The sequence below is a fragment of the Oncorhynchus mykiss genome, chromosome 16 (assembly GCF_013265735.2).
Source record: "Oncorhynchus mykiss isolate Arlee chromosome 16, USDA_OmykA_1.1, whole genome shotgun sequence".
In the NCBI taxonomy this organism is placed as follows: Eukaryota; Metazoa; Chordata; class Actinopteri; order Salmoniformes; family Salmonidae; genus Oncorhynchus; species Oncorhynchus mykiss.
In genome coordinates, this window is record NC_048580.1 from 229493 (window position 1) to 244704 (window position 15212).

A 15212-nucleotide genomic window follows, 5' to 3' on the forward strand; every position below is an offset into this window, starting at 1 on the left:
CGAGTAAATGGGAGTTTGAGGCAATATTGAGTAAATGGGAGCTTGAGACAGTATCGAGTAAATGGGAGCTTGAGGCAGTATTGTGTAAATGGGAGTTTGAGGCAGTATCGTGAAAATGGGAGTTTGAGGCAGTACAATGTAATGAGAGCTTGAGGCAGTATAATGTAATGAGAGCTTGAGGCAGTATAATGTAATGAGAGCTTGAGGCAGTATAATGTAATGAGAGCTTGAGGCAGTATAATGTAATGAGAGCTTGAGGCAGTATAATGTAATGGGAGCTTGAGGCAGTATAATGTAATGAGAGCTTGAGGCAGTATAATGTAATGAGAGCTTGAGGCAGTATAATGTAATGGGAGCTTGAAGCAGTACAATGTAATGGGAGCTTTGAGGCAGTATAATGTAATGGGAACTTGAGGCAGTATAATGTAATGGGAGCTTGAGGCAGTATAATGTAATGGGAACTTGAGGCAGTATAATGTAATGGGAGCTTTAGGCAGTATCATTGTTTGAAAGCTGAACGTACTACTTTACTTCTGATAATGAGGCATGTCTTACCTTGCTTCACAGTAGCCTAGCCAAAATCCATCCATAGATATGTGGGGGTAATTATTTTATAAAAGACTTCCTCATGTCATTAACCAGCATTTCTCTCCTGTTCTATTGATTTTCATATCAACTTTATTTCGTTGTCCAGAAGCCCAAAGGTACAATCCTAGTCATATTGGCAACCCATCCTAGTTGTTGCTATTAGGTTCCCAGTCTTTCTACGTTTGAGGTTTTCAGCTCTGGCACATATGAAACACTCAGGTGAACTGTTTCCAACTGGCTTTTACAGACACACTCAGGTGAACTGTCTACAACTGGCTTTTACAGACACACTGTTTCCAACTGGCTTTTCCAGAAACACTCAGGTGAACTGTTTCCAACAGACTTTTCCAGAAACACTCAGGTGAACTGTTTCCAACTGGCTTTTCCAGAAACACTCAGGTGAACTGTTTCCAACAGACTTTTACAGAAACACTCAGGTGAACTGTTTCCAACAGACTTTTCCAGAAACACTCAGGTGAACTGTTTCCAACAGACTTTTACAGAAACACTCAGGTGAACTGTTTCCAACAGACTTTTCCAGAAACACTCAGGTGAACTGTTTCCAACAGACTTTTACAGAAACACTCAGGTGAACTGTTTCCAACAGACTTTTACAGAAACACTCAGGTGAACTGTTTCCAACAGACTTTTACAGAAACACTCAGGTGAACTGTTTCCAACAGACTTTTACAGACAATTTGACATGTTTAAATTACGTTTAATTAGCTGCTTCATTACAGGAGCTGCATGTCTAATAATAGGCGACAGCTGCTTGACTGTAAGACGATATGCAACAATACCCAGCCCGTTTCCATTAAGCTCTTTATGAAAAATGTCTGTTCCTTATATGTATATATATGAATATGTTCCTTGTATGAATCTGTTCCTTGTATGACGATAGTGTATATTTGAATATGTTCCTTGTATGCATGCAGAGTATATTCTGTTGGACACGTCATTTTACTGTTTGTTCACTGGTTAATGAAGGCCTGTTAGCCAGCAGCAACATCCCTAATATATACACACAAAACAAGTTAAGGCGTCTGATTGGGCCAGGCCCAGCTCGCAGCATGCCAAGCTGTCACGTTCCGGTTTACACCTTGTCCATCTGAAGATGTCCGGTCCCCAACTTCAGACAGACACACAGACAAAAGTGAGAGCCACAGTGTACTGACACTACATGGGTCCAGCAGGTGCTGCCTGTACCAGTGAATCATTAACTGGCTTCAAGACCCACACCAGACTGGAGGTAGCTGGACATTCACCAGACTGGAGGTAGCTAGACCCACACCAGACTGGAGGTAGCTGGACATTCACCAGACTGGAGGTAGCTGGACATTCACCAGACTGGAGGTAGCTGGACATTCACCAGACTGGAGGTAGCTAGACCCACACCAGACTGGAGGTAGCTGGACATTCACCAGACTGGAGGTAGCTGGACCCACACCAGACTGGAGGTAGCAAGACATTTTGCCAGACTGGAGGTAGCTGGACATTCACCAGACAGGAGGTAGCTAGACCCACACCAGACTGGAGGTAGCTGGACATTCACCAGACTGGAGGTAGCTGGACATTCACCAGACTGGAGGTAGCTAGACATTCACCAGACTGGAGATAGCTGGACATTCACCAGACTGGATGTAAAAGACAGAGAGAGTGACTATAGAGCTAGTATAACAGACATAGAGAGTGACTATAGAGCTAGTATTAGAACATGTAACAATAGATAGAGAGTGACTATAGAGCTAGTATAACAGACATAGAGAGTGACTATAGAGCTAGTATAACAGACATAGAGAGTGACTATAGAGCTAGTATAACAGACACAGAGAGTGACTATAGAGCTAGTATTAGGACATGTAACAATAGATAGAGTGACTATAGAGCTAGTATAACAGACATAGAGAGTGACTATAGAGCTAGTATTAGAACATGTAACAATAGATAGAGAGTGACTATAGAGCTAGTATAACAGACATAGAGAGTGACTATAGAGCTAGTATAACAGACATAGAGAGTGACTATAGAGCTAGTATCATATGGGGCGGCAGGGTAGCCTAGTGGTTAGAGCGTTGGACTAGTGACCGGAAGGTTGCAAGTTCAAATCCCTGAGCTGACAAGGTACAAATCTGTCGTTCTGCCCCTGAACAGGCAGTTAACCCACTAGTGATTGAAAAGGCTGTCATTGAAAATAAGAATGGGTTTTTAACTGACTTGCCTAGTTAAATAAAGGTAAAATAAAAAATAAAAAATCAGAAAGTACAACAGAGTGACTATAGAGCTAGTATCAGAAAGTGTATTATTAGACAGAGTGACTATAGAGCTAGTATCAGAAAGTGTATTATTAGACAGTGTGACTATGGAGCTAGTATCAGACAGTGTAATATTAGACATAGAGAGTGACTATAGAGCTAGTGTTGCTAGGCTAAGGTCTGTGCAGGTGGAGTCACTCATGCATGCTGCCTGTTTGAGTAGATGAGTTAACCAGAGCCCCAGAGGACCAGTGAGGGGTAACAGAGGGTTAGGGTTCGGGTGTCGCTGTGTGACACAGAGAGGAGGCTCCCTGAGCTCATAAATCAGGACAGAATGTCTTGCCTCTCTACAGCTCAGCAGGCTGTTTACTCTGGAGTAAGTGGAGGTGAGGAGTGTGTGTGTGTGAGAGAGAGAGACTGTGTGTTGCTGGCAGATCTCTTTCTCATACACACCCAGGTTAAACTGCTGCACTAAATCACTTTATAAATGGGAACTAATTCCAAGTTGCTGTCCTAAAGCACACGTTAAAACAACAGTCAATAGTGAATAAAAATACAGCCCCTAATGGGCTTCAACCTAATGAACATCCATTTTGCTCTGTTGTGTACCCAGTTTCCCCCAGTCTATATTGCTGTAATAATTCCCACACAGGGTTCTAATAGGGTTAGTTAAGGTGAGAGTTTCCCAGACAAACACCTCTAGTCCAGTCCTATAGCTGACCCTTTGAACACAGTGAGAACACAGCGGGCCCACGACTTAAATCCTTTTATTGTGCTTCACTAAAACAATAAATTAATGGCCAACAAATTCCTGCAGGTAAAGTAAATATCATAAAGAGTGAATAAATACAACAGAATGTTTTAAATAAATATCATTCAGTGTTCTGGTCTGGCTCAGACTGAAAGATAAACAATAGTGGTATAGAAGAGTCCTCATAAATTTACACAGTGTTTCTTAGCCACGCTCCTACGCACAAACACACTCACACATAAATCTGACAGTGTTTCCTTGCCACGCTTCCTAGGATCCGGAAGTGTTATAAAGAACACAAGCAAGGTGTCTGCTGGGTAATTCATGATGGGCCGAGCAGGCGTTTGTCTATTTAATTTAGACAGAAACAAATAAGTCTTTAGCTGGTTAAAGCTAGGGTTAAAGCTGGGGTTAATAGCTGCCTAATGACTCTGAAAGTAGTTAAGCCCCAGGAAAATAAACACAAAACACAGAGCACATTGGCTTATAGACGTTCCACAGACATACAGGTAGGTAGCCTAGTGGTTAAGAGTGTTGGGCCAGTAACCCAAAGGTCGCTGGTTCAAATCCCAGAGCCGGCAAGGTGGAAAAATCTGCCATTCTGCAGAAAATGCAGAAGACACATTTGGGTTGAATGCATTCAGTTGTTCAACTGATCCCCTTTCTGGCACTAACACTTGTCTTGTCTTTCTAGGGAGTTTTTCCTAGCCACCGTGCTTCTACACCTGCATTGCTTGCTGTTTGGGGTTTTAGGCTGGGTTTCTGTACAGCACTTTGAGATATCAGCTGATGTACGAAGGGCTATATAAATACATTTGATTTGATTTTGATTCTTTTGTAACTAGCTCTGATTTCCTGGTAATGACTGATATGTGGTTGTCTATCCTAGCTTGGTTAACAGAACTGACTGTATGTCACTCTGGATAACAGATAACGGCTAAATGATCAACATGTAATACATCTCAAAGAATAAGATACCCACATGTATTTCAATAAACACACAATGTCCTGTGTGAAATCTAAGCAGGTAAGGTGTCACAATAAAGATGGACACAGGGAGGACACCTCCGACTCAGGGCACACTTCTCCTCTCCACTGTTTAAATAGGAGGGAAAGTAAATCAGCTGCTGTTATGACTTGGTCCTCAGCCTGAGTGTGGGTCTTAAGTGTCTTAGTGCAGTGGTTCCCAAACTGAGGGGGCGAGAGATTGGTCGGGGGGGGGGAGGGGGCGGGCGAGTGGTCGGGGAGCGGGCGAGTGGTCGGGGGGCGGGCGAGTGGTCGGGGGGCGGGCGAGTGGTCGGGGGGCGGGCGAGTGGTCGGGGGGCGGGCGAGTGGTCGGGGGGCGCGCGAGTGGTCGGGGGGCGCGCGAGTGGTCGGGGGGCGCGCGAGTGGTCGGGGGGCGCGCGAGTGGTCGGGGGGGCGCGCGAGTGGTCGGGGGGCGCGCGAGTGGTCGGGGGGCGCGCGAGTGGTCGGGGGGCGCGCGAGTGGTCGGGGGGCGCGCGAGTGGTCGGGGGGCGCGCGAGTGGTCGGGGGGCGCGCGAGTGGTCGGGGGGCGCGCGAGTGGTCGGGGGGCGCGCGAGTGGTCGGGGGGCGCGCGAGTGGTCGGGGGGCGCGCGAGTGGTCAGGGGGCGGGCGAGTGGTCAGGGGGCTCGCGAGTGGTTAGGGGGCGCGCGAGTGGTCGGCGGGGAGTTTTTTAGGGTCCGGCTTTCAACTTAGCTCTGAAACTTGTAAATGTTCCCCAATGATGGAATGGGGGCCTGATTGAAACAGTTTGGGAACCATTGTCTTATTGTAAACAACAACAGCCCAGCCTAATATGAACCTGTGTGTGGGTCTAGTGTCTTAGTGTAACTAAACAGACAATCTGTGGACCTTGCTCAGAGTTCATCAGGGATCAGCTGTGGGTGACCACCTTGCTCAGAGTTCATCAGGGATCATCTGTGGGTGACCACCTTGCTCAGAGTTCATCAGGGATCAGCTGTGGGTGACCACGTTGTATTGTAGGGATCAGACTCATTTTTACAGTATCAGGAAACAACACCCAAATAGACAGACAGACGGACAGAAACAAAGCCTGGAAGTCAGACAGACAGACAGCCAGCCAGGGAGGCAAACAGACACCCAGCTGTGTGTATATGTGTAGGTGTGTGTGGATATGTGTAGGTGTGTGTTAATTAGGACCGATTTCAAGTTTTCATAACAATCGGAAATCGGTATTTTTTAACTACTTCATTTAATCTTTATTTAACTAGACAAATCAGTTAAGAACACATTCTTATTTTCAATGACGGCCTAGAAACAGTGGGTTAACTGCCTTGCTCAGGGGCAGAACGACAGATTTTCACCTTGTCAGCTCGGGGGATTCAATCTTGCAACCTTACAGTTAACTAGTCCAAAGCTCTTACCACCTGCCTCTCATTGCACTACACAAGGAGCCTCTGCCTGTTACACGAATGCAGTAAGCCAAGGTAAGTTGCTAGCTACCATTAATCTTATCTTATAAAAAACAATGTGTGCCTAACCATAAACATCAATGCCTTTCTTAAAATCAATACACAGAAGAATATATTTTTAAATCTGCATATTTAAATCCAGGTTAGCAGGCAATATTAACCAGGTGAAATTGTGTCACTTCTCTTGCATTCATTGCACGCAGAGTCCGTGTATATGCAACAATTTGGGCTGCCTAATTTGCCAGAATTTTACGTAATTATGACATAACATTGAAGGTTGTGCAATGTAACAGGAATATTTAGACTTATGAATGCCACCCGTTAGATAAAATACGGAACGGTTCCGTATTTCACTGAAAGAATAAACGTTTTGTTTTTGAGATGATAGTTTCCGTATTCGACCATATTAATGACCTAAGGCTCGTATTTCTGCGTGTTATTATGTTATAATTAAGTCTATGATTTGATAGAGCAGTCTGACTGAGCGGTGGTAGGCAGCAGCAGGCTCGTAAGCATTCACTCAAACTGCACTTTCGTGCGTATGACTGCAGCTCTTCGTTGTGCTTCAAGCATTGAGCTGTTTATGACTTCAAGCCTATCAACTCCCGAGATGAGGCTGGTGTAACCGATGTGAAATGGCTAGCTAGTTAGCGGGGTATGCACTAATATCGTTTCAAACGTCACTGGGAAAATTGAAGACTCATGTTAAAAGGAACCACCAGCTTTCATATGTTCTCATGTTCTGAGCAAGGAACTTAAACGTTAGCTTTCTTACATGGCACATATTGCACTTTTACTTTCTTCTCCAACACTTTGTTTTTGCATTATTTAAACCAAATTGAACATGTTTCATTATTTACTTGAGGCTAAATTGATTTTATTGATGTAATATATTAAGTTAAAATAAGTGTTCATTCAGTATTGTTGAAATTGTCATTATTACAAATAAATAAATAACATAATTTTTTTTTTTAAATCAGCCGACTAATCGGTATAGGTATCGGCGTTGAAAAATCATATTCGGTCGACCTCTAGTGTAGGTGTGTGTGGATATGTGTAGGTGTGTGTGGATATGCGTGGAAATGTGTAGGTGTGAGTGTATATGTGTAGGTGTGTGTGGATACGTGTGGAAATGTGTAGGTGTGTGTGGATATGTGTGGAAATGTGTAGGTGTGTGTGGATATGTGTAGGTCTGTGTGTATATGTGTAGGTGTGTGTGGATATGTGTAGGTGTGTGTGGATATGTGTAGGTGTGTGTGGATGTGTGTAGGTGTGTGTGGATATGTGTAGGTGTGTGTGGATGTGTGTAGGTGTGTGTGGATATGTGTGGAAATGTGTAGGTGTGTGTGGACATGTATAGGTGTGTGTGGACATGTGTAGGTGTGTGTGGACATGTGTAGGTGTGTGTGGACATGTGTAGGTGTGTGTGGACATGTGTAGGTGTGTGTGGACATGTGTAGGTGTGTGTGGACATGTGTAGGTGTGTGTGGATACAACGGTAGGCTGTAGATATATATAGATAAAGGGATCCTACCACAGGACATCAGCCCATCTGCCTGTCTGTCTGAGACGAGAGGTGTTGTATTTCCTCCCCTGGTCAGACAACAGACTATCACAAAGACGCTTGTTTTCCCTATCTTACCCACACCATGACCCCTCCCTATCTGCTGCCTGACGACAGGAAATCATGACTCCTGTAAGACTATCCTTCAAACTAAATCCCAGGGGAAGTCCCACAGAACGCAATCATCACATGACTAATAACACCAGTCATTACATGACTAATAACACCACAGTCAATACATGACTAATATCACCACAGTCATTACATGACTAATAACACCACAGCCAATATAATAACACCAGTCATTACATGACTAATATCACCACAGTCATTACATGACTAATAACACCACAGTCATTACATGACTAATATCACCACAGTCAATACATGACTAATATCACCACAGTCATTACATGACTAATAACACCAGTCATTACATGACTAATAACACCACAGCCAATATAATAACACCAGTCATTACATGACTAATATCACCACAGTCATTACATGACTAATAACACCACAGTCAATACATGACTAATATCACCACAGTCATTACATGACTAATATCACCACAGTCATTACATGACTAATAACACCACAGCCAATATAATAACACCACAGTCAATACATGACTAATATCACCACAGTCATTACATGACTAATAACACCACAGTCATTACATGACTAATAACACCACAGTCATTACATGACTAATAACACCACAGTCATTACATGACTAATAACACCACAGTCATTACATGACTAATAACACCACAGTCATTACATGACTAATATCACCACAGTCATTACATGACTAATAACACCAGACATTACATGACTAATAACACCACAGTCATTACATGACTAATAACACCACAGTCAATACATGACTAATAACACCACAGCCAATATAATAACACCAGTCATTACATGACTAATAACACCACAGTCATTACATGACTAATAACACCACAGTCATTACATGACTAATAACACCACAGTCATTACATGACTAATAACACCACAGTCATTACATGACTAATAACACCACAGTCATTACGTGACTAATAACACCACAGTCATTACGTGACTAATAACACCACAGTCATTACGTGACTACTAACACCACAGTCATTACATGACTACTAACACCACAGTCATTACATGACTACTAACACCACAGTCATTGCATGACTACTAACACCACAGTCATTACATGACTACTAACACCACAGTCATTACATGACTACTAACACCACAGTCATTACATGACTACTAACACCACAGTCATTACATGACTACTAACACCACAGTCATTACATGACTACTAACACCACAGTCATTACATGACTAATAACACCACAGTCATTACATGACTAATAACACCACAGTCATTACATGACTAATATCACCACAGTCATTACATGACTAATATCACCAGTCATTACATGACTACTAACACCACAGTCATTACATGACTACTAACACCACAGTCATTACATGACTACTAACACCACAGTCATTACATGACTACTAACACCACAGTCATTACATGACTACTAACGCCACAGTCATTACATGACTACTAACACCACAGTCATTACATGACTACTAACACCACAGTCATTACATGACTACTAACACCACAGTCATTACATGACTAATAACACCACAGTCATTACATGACTACTAACACCACAGTCATTACATGACTAATAACACCAGTCATTCTAATAAAAATATTTTATCAAACACTTTCTCCTGCAGGTGAAAGCTAATGATGTCAGTGTAGCCGGGCCTTTCCAGCAGGGTAAGGCTCTGAGCTGTTATCCCCAGTATCAGGCTGTCTCAGTGGGGTTCAGAGGTGGGCTGAGCAGGGCTGGAAGACATGGGGGCTGGGACTGAGCTGTTATCCCCAGTATCAGGCGGTCTCAGTGGGGTTCAGAGGTGGGCTGAGCAGGGCTGGAAGACATGGGGGCTGGGACTGAGCTGTTATCCCCAGTATCAGGCGGTCTCAGTGGGGTTCAGAGGTGGGCTGAGCAGGGCTGGAAGACATGGGGGCTGGGACTCTGAGCTGTTAAAAATATTTATTTAAAGATTTTTTATAAATGTGAATATTTGTAGCTACTTTTTAAGTGAAAAAGGGTTGTGTTCTTCATTTCACCTGTCATATACTGTTTGATTTTGAATCTTACTGGTAGTTCCCATACATGTGGTGTTTGTTAACAAGCACAACGACGAGAGACCAGAGCCTTGGGAGTCAAATAAAAAGGTTCCATTTTATTTTTAAACCTAAAAAATAAAGTTGTGCAGCATGTGCCAGCTGATCTAGTTACAGGAGGGAATGCACAACTAGATGTTTGCCAGCTAGATATCTGATAACTATTAAGTTAACTGTCTAAAATGTGCTAAATGCTCTGCCGTTGTGCATTTGGTTTGTTAATTTAGTAACTAGTTCACTTCTTCCCAAAATAATTTGCTTGGTAACAGCAGAAAATTCCCTCCTGGATAAAGAGCCATGTTGTCTACTATTTGTTTTGGGCATGGAGCAAACAGTGAGTAGCATATTTTAGTTACTTGTATAACTTTATGAGCTGGGATGTCTGTCCTGCAAATACTTTAGGTCAGAGACTGTAGAAAAAGTTTGCAATGCTCTCGTTAGCATTTAGGTAGCATTCTCTATGGGGATTTACATGTACTTGTTAGCATTACTAAATCTTCAGATTACAGAGTATGAGTGGGGTTTGAAAACAACGCCCCTTCTGTTCAGTGCCAGTATTACTGAATATCCCAGTAAGGCACAAGGTCTGTATGACAAACCGCCAAAGACTACTATGATGTGTACTAAAAACTACTGAATCTTACCTGGTTCCTCCAAACAGGATGATACGATCTCCCACCAAGCAGCAGCACTGTCTCCTCCTGGGGCACGGACCTTTACCCTGAGGCTCCACCTTCTTCCATGAGAACGCCTCTGGAGGACACACACACACACACAATCATGTTAGAAAAATAATGTTTATCCACCACACCATGGCATTTCATCTTCGCTGATCCTCAACACTGGGGCCTCACAAGGGTGCGTTCTCAGCCCCCTCCTGTACTCCCTGTTCACCCATGACTGCATGGACAAGCACGCCTCCAACTCGATCATCAAGTTTGCAGACGACACAACAGTGTTAGGCCTGATTAGCAACAACGACGAGGCGACCTACAGGAAGGAGGTGAAGGCCCTTGGAGTGTGTTGTCAGGAAAATAACCTCACTCTCAACGTCAACAAAACAAAGGAGATGAGCGTGGACTTCAGGAAACAGCAGAGGGAGCAGCCCCCATCCACATCGATGGGACAGCAGTGGAGAGGGTAGTAAGTTTTAAGTTCCTCTGCGTACACATCACGGACAAACTGAAATGGTCCACCCACACAGACAGTGTGGTGAAGAAGGCACAAGTAGGCAGAATAAATTTGTCTTGTCATCTAAAACCCTCTCAAACTTTTACAGATGCACAATCGAGAGCATCCTGTCGGGCTGTATCACCGCCTGGTACGGCAACTGCTCCGCCCACAACCGTAAGGCTCTCCAGAGGGAAGTGAGGTCTGCACAACGCATCACCGGGGGCAAACTACCTGCCCTCCAGGACACCTACACCACCCGATGTCACAGGAAGGCCAAAAAGATCATCAAGGACAACAACCACCCGAGCCACTGCCTGTTCACCCTATTATCATCCAGAAGGCGAGGTCAGTACAGGTGCATCAAAGCTGGGACCGAGAGTCTTAAAAACAGCTTCTATCTCAAGGCCATCAGACTGTTAAACAGCCATCACTAACATTGAGTGGCTGCTGCCAACATACTGACTCAACTCCAGCCACTTTAATAATAAAAAATTGGATGTAATAAATGTATCACTAGTCACTTTAAACAATGCCATTTTATATAATGTTTACAAACCGTACATTACTCATCTCATATGTACAGTGCCTTGCGAAAGTATTCGGCCCCCTTGAACTTTGCGACCTTTTGCCACATTTCAGGCTTCAAACATAAAGATATAAAACTTTATTTTTTTGTGAAGAATCAACAACAAGTGGGACACAATCATGAAGTGGAACGACATTTATTGGATATTTCAAACTTTTTTAACAAATCAAAAACTGAAAAATTGGGAGTGCAAAATTATTCAGCCCCCTTAAGTTAATACTTTGTAGCGCCACCTTTTACTGCGATTACAGCTGTAAGTCGCTTGGGGTATGTCTCTATCAGTTTTGCACATCGAGAGACTGACATTTTGGGTATGGGGTAATAGGTAATGGGTAATATGTAGGTGGTAACGGGTATGGGGTAATAGGTAATAGGTAGGTGGCAATAGGTAATGGGTAGGTGGTAATAGGTAATGGGTAATAGGTAGGTGGTAATAGGTAATGGGTATGGGGTAATAGGTAATGGGGTAATAGGTAGGTGGTAATAGGTAATGGGTATGGGGTAATAGGTAGGTGGTAATAGGTAACGGGGATGGGGTAATAGGTAGGTGGCAATAGGTAATAGGTAGGTGGTAATAGGTAATGGGTATGGGGTAATAGGTAGGTGGTAATAGGTCATGGGTAGGTGGTAATAGGTAATGGGTAATAGGTAGGTGGTAATAGGTAATGGGTAATAGGTAGGTAGGTGGCTGTGTTGTATCTCTATTTAGAAGTAGACAACCTCAGGTAGTTAATGTTACATAAACCTGATCTAGTCTCTATTGAACTCTTCAATATATTCATCTGGTCCCTTTATTTAGAACAGACAAAGAGGACGATAGGACGGAGAGAGAGGTTACAGCCAGGAGGACAACATTAGTTTATTAATATAGAACTTTGTACATCAGAAACAGCATAACCTCTTTTTCTATCTCTCTCCACTCTGTGTGGCAGATAGATCAGTGACTGTGTGGCTGCTCAGTATTCAATCATCCCTTATAAGGCATCACCATGGCAACAAGCTGTTCAGGTCTTTCAGCGCCATAGATCAAGGCCTGAACAGAGAGGTTGTGCTGCCATCTAGTGGACAGATTTAGAACAGCGGGAATAGGTGGCTCAGTGACACAGTGCCCCAAATGGCACCATATCCCCTATAGATCACTACAGGCCCTGATCAAAAGCAGTGCACAGACCCAAAACGGTCAGTCCCTACCCTACCCAGGCCCGCGATGTTCAGTCCCTGCCTGTCCAACCAACCCAACAATAGCTCCCTGCCTGTCCTAGCAACCCACATGACTGTCCTACCAACCCAACACTAGCTCCCTGCCTGCTCTCCCAACCCACATGACTGTCCTCCCAGCCCACATGACTATCCTACCAACCCAACACTAGCTCCCTGCCTGTCCTCCCAACTCACATGACTGTCCTACCAACCCAATGCTAGCTCCCTGCCTGTCCTACCAACCCAACACTAGCTCCCTGCCTGTCCTACCAACCCAACACTAGCTCCCTGCCTGTCCTACCAACCCATATGACTGTCTTACCAATCCAGCACTAGCTCCCTGCCTGTTCTACCAACCCAACACTAGCTCCCTGCCTGTCCTACCAACCCAACACTAGCTCCCTGCCTGTCCTACCAACCCAACACTAGCTCCCTGCCTGTCCTACCAACACAACACTAGCTCCCTGCCTGTCCTACCAACACAACACTAGCTCGTACGTATCCTACCAACACAACACTAGCTCCCTGCCTGCTCTCCCAACCCACATGACTGTCCTCCCAGCCCACATGACTATCCTACCAACCCAACACTAGCTCCCTGCCTGTCCTCCCAACTCACATGACTGTCCTACCAACCCAACACTAGCTCCCTGCCTGTCCTACCAACACAACACTAGCTCCCTGCCTGTCCTACCAACCCAACACTAGCTCCCTGCCTGTCCTACCAACACAACACTAGCTCGTACGTATCCTACCAACACAACACTAGCTCCCTGCCTGTCCTACCAACACAACACTAGCTCCCTGCCTGTCCTACCAACACAACACTAGCTCGTACGTATCCTACCAACACAACACTAGCTCGTACGTATCCTACCAACACAACACTAGCTCGTACGTATCCTACCAACACAACACTAGCTCCCTGCCTGTCCTACCAACACAACACTAGCTCGTACGTATCCTACCAACACAAAACTAGCTCCCTGCCTGTCCTACCAACACAACACTAGCTCGTACGTATCCTACCAACACAACACTAGCTCGTACGTATCCTACCAACACAACACTAGCTCGTACGTATCCTACCAACACAACACTAGCTCCCTGCCAGTCCTACCAACACAACACTAGCGCGTACGTATCCTACCAACACAAAACTAGCTCCCTGCCTGTCCTACCAACACAACACTAGCTCGTACGTATCCTACCAACACAACACTAGCTCGTACGTATCCTACCAACACAACACTAGCTCCCTGCCTGTCCTACCAACACAACACTAGCTCCCTGCCTGTCCTACCAACCCAACACTAGCTCCCTGCCTGTCCTACCAACACAACACTAGCTCGTACGTATCCTACCAACACAACACTAGCTCCCTGCCTGTCCTACCAACACAACACTAGCTCCCTGCCTGTCCTACCAACACAACACTAGCTCGTACGTATCCTACCAACACAACACTAGCTCGTACGTATCCTACCAACACAACACTAGCTCCCTGCCTGTCCTACCAACACAACACTAGCTCGTACGTATCCTACCAACACAAAACTAGCTCCCTGCCTGTCCTACCAACACAACACTAGCTCGTACGTATCCTACCAACACAACACTAGCTCGTACGTATCCTACCAACACAACACTAGCTCGTACGTATCCTACCAACACAACACTAGCTCCCTGCCTGTCCTACCAACACAACACTAGCGCGTACGTATCCTACCAACACAAAACTAGCTCCCTGCCTGTCCTACCAACACAACACTAGCTCGTACGTATCCTACCAACACAACACTAGCTCGTACGTATCCTACCAACACAACACTAGCTCGTACATATCCTACCAACACAACACTAGCTCGTACGTATCCTACCAACACAACACTAGCTCCCTGCCTGTCCTACCAACCCAACACTAGCTCCCTGCCTGTCCTACCAACCCAACACTAGCTCGTACGTATCCTACAACACAACACTAGCTCGTACGTATCCTACCAACCCAACACTAGCTCCCTGCCTGTCCTACCAACTCAACACTAGCTCCCTGCCTGTCCTACCAACACAACACTAGCTCCCTGCCTGTCCTACCAACACAACACTAGCTCGTACGTATCCTACCAACACAACACTAGCTCCCTGCCTGTCCTACCAACACAACACTAGCTCCCTGCTTGTCCTACCAACACAACACTAGCCCGTACGTATCCTACCAAAACAACACTAGCTCCCTGCCTGTCCTACCAACACAACACTAGCTCGTACGTATCCTACCAACACAACACTAGCTCGTACGTATCCTACCAACACAACACTAGCTCGTACGTATCCTACCAACACAACACTAGCTCGTACGTATCCTACCAACCCAACACTAGCTCCCTGCCTGTCCTACCAACCCAACACTAGCTCCCTGCC

At 44.8% G+C, this 15212-nt stretch overlaps 1 protein-coding gene across 7 annotated transcripts in view; it reads right to left on the reverse strand.

The window, feature by feature from the left end:
- The window catches only part of LOC110491227 (kelch domain-containing protein 3), a 95158-nt gene that overhangs the window by 39672 nt on the left and 40274 nt on the right, over window positions 1-15212 (reverse strand). For 6 of the 7 annotated variants that reach the window (XR_005036401.1, XM_036945887.1, XM_036945890.1 and 3 more), the window contains one exon: window positions 10477-10585. Coding sequence is in view for 6 of the 7 variants with exons in the window: in XM_036945887.1 (XP_036801782.1) it covers window positions 10477-10585 (109 nt within the window). In the remaining variant the exon portion in view is untranslated. Of the gene's footprint in view, window positions 1-1264; window positions 2223-10476; window positions 10586-15212 lie in introns of those variants that run through there. The other variant, XM_036945892.1, reaches the window with a different exon arrangement.